We start from the raw sequence: 6,336 nt of genomic DNA, 5'->3' as shown, positions 1-6,336 counted from the left end.
GAGCGGATTTTTCTTCAATGGACCATGGCGGTATATTGCCCACCATGCGAATAGCAGAATCACCACGGCTTTCGTAGCTAAGAAGATATTTGGATGTTCGGAAAGCGCTGGCAGGTTTTACCACTATCCTAATTCTTGTCAGTTTTCGAATAGTATCAAGAGTCCTCTTGATCCTCGGGATCCTGATCCCATCACAACGTCGTTACCCCGAGAAAATGGGACGTGGATTCTTTCTAAGCCCTTTCAAAGTTGCGACCGCCTTTGCCTTCCCATGCCCCCCCCCTCCGAGGGGGGGGGCTCCTCCCTCCCTTTGCAGGATTAGGCTCCGCATTTTACAAACATCTTCAGCGGCCGCACTACGATCACAAATATATCACTCCACGGCCATGTTTCCGAGAGCTTTATTACTCATTGGTGGTCTGCAAGCCATTTTTACAGCCCTTACCACCGCAACAAACCCAGTTATCATCAAGGGCAACCGCTTCTTTGACTCAGCCACGGGAGACTACTTTCCCATCAAAGGTGTCAACTACTATCCCAGACCCAACACTGGACCCCTGGACAAAAACAACCTCGATCTCTTCTCCAACGACTTCAAGCACATTTGGCAGCGAGATGTTCCGCAATTTGCAGCGCTGGAGGCCAACGTTGTTCGACTTTACGCCGTCGACCCGGAAGTCGATCATACCGCCTTCATGTGCACACTGGAATCTGCGGGTGTCTACGTCATCGTCGATCTCGGAGCCAACTGCGAAGGATGCGAAATCACGACTGACGCCGCGCCAGCATGCTATCCCGCGTCCTACAAGACACGCGGAGAGAGGATCATCAAACAATTTGCTCGCTTCGATAATGTCTTGGCGTTCAGTGGGGGAAACGAGATCAACCACCGTACCGGAGGTAATCCGTGGACATGGAACGCGCCGTGCCAGAAGAAGTTCATTCGGGATATGCGCGCCTTTATCCAGTCATGCCCCAACCTGCGCCAGGTGCCGGTGGGACTCGTTGTTGCTGACATGAACCGAGCTGAAAATGCGCAGTATTACAACTGCCGCACTGATGAGAGCGACGAGCTTGAAAACGCGCAGTGGTACGGCATCAACACGTACGTGCATTGCGACGACATCTCGGACCCCACCAAGGCCACCGGCTTCAACATGCTACGCGACAGCTTCAAAAGCTACGATTACTCCATTCCCGTAGTGCTCACTGAATTCGGCTGTGTCAGTCCGGCCTTCCCTACTGTGGACGGCTACGAGGCACAGCGCACATTCCACGACGCTGTGTTCATGAACCTGCCAGAGTACAGCGACTACTTCGCTGGAGGCGTCGCCTTCGAGTACTCGACGGAGAATGCCAATTCCATGTCAACGTCAGCCTACCCGTTTAGGGCATACGGCCCACAGAACTATGGACTGGGCTATTTTTCGCCGGAGGACTGCACGGACGCAGGCATAAACTGCACGTTCCAGCGTTTCCCTAACTTTGAGAACCTCAAAGAGGCATACACGTCGTACGACAGCTCGGGCCAGCCAACGCTTAACACCTACAAGATCCCTTTGAACCATGCGGAAACATCCACTTGCCCTGCAGGTTCTCCAGTTCTTCGCCAGTTCCAATGGGCCAGTGATAGCACTTCCAATGAAGCGTGTCCCTCACCTTCTGATAGCCGTTATCAGTGTTCCGGTCAGTCGCCGACGTTGTCAAGAACAACCGCTTCACCCGCTCCACCGCTCCCGACGTTTCTGGCAAGTCCTGGCACTGAAGTCCCTGCAACAGAACCACCCGCAACTACTTCATTTGAGGCCACAAACGCGCCATCGACGCAAACACCCAACATTCCTACCTATACTACTCAACCACCGACAACAGCGCCCCATCACGATGGCTGCCGACTTCGGTAGATCGCACATTACGGTTCTAGTCAGAAGCCAGAGCTCCATGACTTCCGGTAAAACTTCCTCGTATTTTTCGTTCTTACTGCATAAACGCTTGACTCCTAAAGCTTAATCTGAACTACTTGAACCTCTTGCGCACCGTTTAAAGTACATGTAGTAGACCTGGTTTTCGAAGTTCGTAGGCAACCTGGGCTGCGGTTGGACGCTGAGCAGGATCCAAGTGCATGCAGCTTCTCGCAAGAGCCTCAAGCTTGGGAGGGCACGTAGGAGACAGGGCGACCTGAAGTGCGCCGGATGAAACACCTTGAAGAATGGCCATATCATTGAGTGGCGCCCCTGAGCTCGTTCTGGCATCCGCGAAGGGTAGATGATGGGTGTCCAGCTCGGATAGGATAATGCCGAAGGAATACACGTCGACGGCCTCCGTGTATTTATCTTCCCCACGTGCGATCTCGGGAGCGAGCCAACGGGCAGTACCTACACCGACAGTCATGTCGTGCTGTCGTTTAGTAGCCGATACCCCAAAATCTCCAAGCTTAGCGCCGTTCTTCGAGTCGAGAAGAATGTTTCGGGATTTGAGATCACGATGAATAATTACGACACTTAGCGAATGTAGATACACAACGGCATCAATCGTGTCACAAGCGTATTGTAGCTTCAGCCCGCCCTCCTGCCACGGAAGTTTCTTGGGGGATTTCTTATCCAGAAGCGTCCGCAGGTCGCCACCATCCATGTATTCAATCACGGCCAGCATATCAACCAGCTTTGTCCACGCAACACCCACAAACTGGACAATCTTCGGGTGCTCGAGCCACGCCATCAACTTGATCTCACGCAGAAACGCTTCACTGGTCGCTAGCGACACCTGGTCTTGAATCAACCGCTTCACAGCTACTCGAGTATTGCGGTATTGACCCACCCACACCTCTCCGAACGCACCTTGCGCAATCTTCTTCACAAGTGTTACACTATCGTAATCAATGCGCCAGGTCACCAGTACCGGGTCATTTGATGGGAACAACTTATCAACCGCATCCATCTCCTTCTGGTAGCTGGCACGAGCTGCCTGGTCGAAAAACAAAGGCGTGTTCTCGTGAATACCCTCACGGTGGCGCTTTTTCTGCCACCTGCCGATGTAGTCGTAGACTGCGCGTGCAATGCCGCCAACAACTCCAAGCGAGATTAGAGAGATCACACCAGCAATCACACCGATGACCATCAGTACAATAATTGCTGCAATGATATATTTCTTGGTGGTATTGTTGCTTGGGATCGGCAAGTGGGGAATGACCACCCCGACCGTTGCCATTGGAGTAGAGGGCTCCTCTCGGTCCGCCCCATGATCTTTCATCACGACTGCAGGGTCTTCTTCTGCTGCGATATCCAAACGGCACACACCTTTCCCTTGCAGGTATACGAGCGACCCAGATGCACATGTTGAGATGTCGGCGAAACTAGCCTGGAAATCAGATAAACCCGCAAAGAAATCATACTGTGCCGTCGACATCGTCACGATCTCAAACCCGTTGTCGGGAATGCGGAAGCTGTCCAACTGAGACGATGCAAACACTGCGTTGGGGAACTTCGCTAGGGCATTGGTCGATAGATCGCTGACCGAAGCGGGACACACAAATTCCGAGGTTAGAGTAGTAATTTTGTAGCAGTATGTCTCACACGACAACTTACAGAGTGCCCAGCAGTGGAAATGGAACGTCGTAGCTGTCGATAACATTGTGTGAAACATTCCTACAAAAATGTAGGATAGTTTGCTAAGCATACAGATTTTATACGGAGCAATTGACCCCAAATTACAAAACGTACAGCTTGGTCAAGGCTGCAGAGGCTGAAAATACTCCGCCGATCACTTTCAATCCGTTATTCGCCAGATTTCTGTCGTTGCCGGATCATTATGCACAGATTTCGTCAGTCTTCAAACTGACACCAAAATGAAGAGAGCGCTCGGCTATCGTACAATTCCCGCAAATTTTTCAAAGTGCGCACTTCCTCCGGGATGACAGACAGCTTACACTTGACAAGACTCCTACAAATTATACTTTAGTAATGCTGATACCAGGCGTGGGTACGAAACCAAGTTACCGTCGTACAATTTCTGGACTGTGTGAGGGAGATTAAGAACCGCGACTTGGCTCAGATCCCAGTTCTCCAGCGTGCTGTTAGGAAAGGTAAATATAGAGAGCACCCGATGAAGTCCGTTGCATAGTGTTATTCGAAGCAATTGTTGGTGCCACCCACACATCGGTGAAGGTGTCGTCCGGCTGGAAAAGATTCTCGGGGTGGTCAGGGGCATCACCGTCGCCCTCGTAGCTATACGAATCGCCGTGAACACTCGGGTAGTGGAAGAAAAAGGCTCGGGACGGAGCCATAAGTAGCGGCACCAGCGCTAAGAGCCTCATTTTGGCCAAGATTCGACTGTGCGGACAAAAAACTCATGAAAACTTGAAAAATACAACTTCGTTTAAGTACGAATACCTCGTTAGCTGTAAGTTGAAGTGCGCTCCATAGAATGGCGGCGCTCCGCTACGAGAAGGAAACAGGGCTCGAGGAAAGAGCGATTTTGCTTACCGAGCAGCTGGCAGCAATGGACCAACTTAACGAGTGGAAGCACGCCGTCAAGAAGGAGTTCACGCAGTCCCAGTATTCGGTAGATCAGGTGCAGAGTTTGCGGAGGATGGACAACCCGCTCATGTACTCGGTGCTGGAAAAGATGGGACTGTTAGGCCTGATCAAGCGTACTGTAATCGATCTGCACTGCGAGGCCATGCAGACTGCAGCTGCCGCGTCGAAGAAACATTTGAAAAACTCGCTAGATGATGGGCTTTTACTACCGGAGGTGCGCGCGACGGATGGTTGCAGCCTTGATGCCGTTCGAGCTGCGCGCGACAACTGGGAAATGATCACGAGTGACGAGATGATGAGAGTTGCAAATGAGCTGGGACAGCCACTAGTAGCACCTAAAACAACGGTGAAAACAGCAGAACGCGACGGCGGGCAGACAGCACAAACCGATGGTGAGAGCACGAAATCTCCCAAGCCGAACAAAATACAAGCTGCACGATTTCTCTACGACGGGTACGGCATGACATGATATCAAGCTGATTGGTTCGTTTTAGCTGTAATTGTCGCTCTTAAACACTAGAATTGACCTGCTGCGTTCACTCCAAGCCATCGAGCCGCTCAACCGAGCTCACGAGTCGACGGAGACGTCAGCAGACACTTGGGGTACGCACTCAGCACTCAGCTTTTATTGCTCAGAAATTGACGTTTGGCTTTGGCGCAGGCTCGATTCAACTACAGCTCTATTCACCGCCATTCCCCGAGTATCGACGGTTATTCTCGGAGCTCGCTCCAGAATTCGGTCAAATTGGACTTGATGAGCTCTTCCCCACGCAAAGGGGTGCGTTCATTGCTGAGAAAATCCGTGTCGGCGATCTAGTTCTAGCTCATCAAAGTGTGTCGATGGCTCGCCAATACTCCAAGACAGGATGCCCTGTCAGTTTGCGACCCCAGGTAAGGTATTCTACAATTCAAAATGCCAAAACAGCCCAGTTCACTCAATAAATCCTGATACAGATATGGCGGCAAGTTCTGTCAGTCCCTATCACCGCACTGGATCGAAACTACTACGCACAATTACAACAGCAAGTCGCGCAGTGGGCCTACCTCACGGACGACATGTATCTGCTTGATCTCCAGCAGACAATCAACAGCTGTGACTACTTCGTTTTCCAAGACCACCTCGAAAGCGTACTCATGGCATTCACTCGGGATACATACGTCAAGGCTCAAGCACTGCAAGTTAATGGTGCCGTGACATGTTCGTTGTCTGGAGCTGGACTTCCAACGACAGCAAATTTACGGCCTCAAGAAGCTGAGAGCAGAGTTCCCCCGAACGGCGTGCTACCTTTCAGTGGTCTTGTGATGTATCTGGCTCCACTAGCATATCTCTTTGCGGACCCTGTAGAGATCTACTACGTTTTCCGCGAATTGTACATTCGATACTGGAGCAAGCTCAATGTTATCCGCACTGAACGAGGAACGATCTTACCACTTTGCAAGCTATTTGAGGATCTCATTGTGCGCTCCAGTCCCGCTGCTGTCTTCCATCTCAGAAACATTGGCCTCAAACCTCTGGACGTTGCATTCCCGTGGATTCAGAGTGCGTTCTCGGGTGTATTGGACATTGATCAAGTACTCCTCCTCTGGGATCGCGTCATTGGCTACGATTCGCTAGAAATTGTCGTCATCTTCGCTGCAGCACTTTTTAGCTTCCGAGCAGATGAGCTGGAGTGTGTGAGCACGCGCGAGGAAGTCGATGATCTTTTTACAGAGCTCATTGATATTCCAGTAGTCACGTTATTGCAGGATTATCTCTTTGGGCTTCAGTACCAGGTAAGCAAGAATCAATAGTTTTAAACCC

At 51.2% G+C, this 6,336-nt stretch overlaps 4 protein-coding genes across 4 annotated transcripts; 2 read left to right on the top strand and 2 right to left on the bottom strand.

Annotated features, from left to right (window-relative positions):
• Positions 1-695: 695 nt before the first annotated feature.
• PITG_17496 (glycoside hydrolase, putative) lies at positions 696-1,630 on the top strand (the record flags this gene model as incomplete). The annotated part of the gene is made up of 2 exons (XM_002896514.1): positions 696-1,510; positions 1,603-1,630. The coding sequence occupies 2 exons, from the start codon at positions 696-698 to the stop codon at positions 1,628-1,630; spliced, it is 843 nt and encodes a 280-aa protein (XP_002896560.1).
• A 410-nt stretch (positions 1,631-2,040) lies between these two features.
• Positions 2,041-3,630, bottom strand: PITG_17495 (protein kinase, putative; the record flags this gene model as incomplete). The annotated part of the gene is made up of 1 exon (XM_002896513.1): positions 2,041-3,630. One exon carries the CDS (start codon positions 3,628-3,630, stop codon positions 2,041-2,043), a length of 1,590 nt encoding a protein of 529 aa, XP_002896559.1.
• A 191-nt stretch (positions 3,631-3,821) lies between these two features.
• PITG_17494 (protein kinase) lies at positions 3,822-4,312 on the bottom strand (the record flags this gene model as incomplete). Its single annotated transcript, XM_002896512.1, has 3 exons — positions 3,822-3,939; positions 4,004-4,069; positions 4,152-4,312. The coding sequence occupies 3 exons, from the start codon at positions 4,310-4,312 to the stop codon at positions 3,822-3,824; spliced, it is 345 nt and encodes a 114-aa protein (XP_002896558.1).
• Positions 4,313-4,422: 110 nt separating this feature from the next.
• On the top strand, positions 4,423-6,326 carry PITG_17493 (uncharacterized protein; the record flags this gene model as incomplete). The annotated part of the gene is made up of 6 exons (XM_002896511.1): positions 4,423-4,863; positions 4,951-4,988; positions 5,056-5,138; positions 5,197-5,426; positions 5,490-5,740; positions 5,798-6,326. 6 exons carry the CDS (start codon positions 4,423-4,425, stop codon positions 6,324-6,326), a joined length of 1,572 nt encoding a protein of 523 aa, XP_002896557.1.
• Between the last annotated feature and the right edge of the window lie 10 nt (positions 6,327-6,336).

This window comes from Phytophthora infestans, genomic scaffold (genome assembly GCF_000142945.1).
Source record: "Phytophthora infestans T30-4 supercont1.58 genomic scaffold, whole genome shotgun sequence".
NCBI classification, from domain to species: Eukaryota; Oomycota; class Peronosporomycetes; order Peronosporales; family Peronosporaceae; genus Phytophthora; species Phytophthora infestans.
The sequence above is the reverse complement of the archived record's forward strand: the minus strand, read 5'-3'. Positions and strand labels throughout refer to the sequence as shown.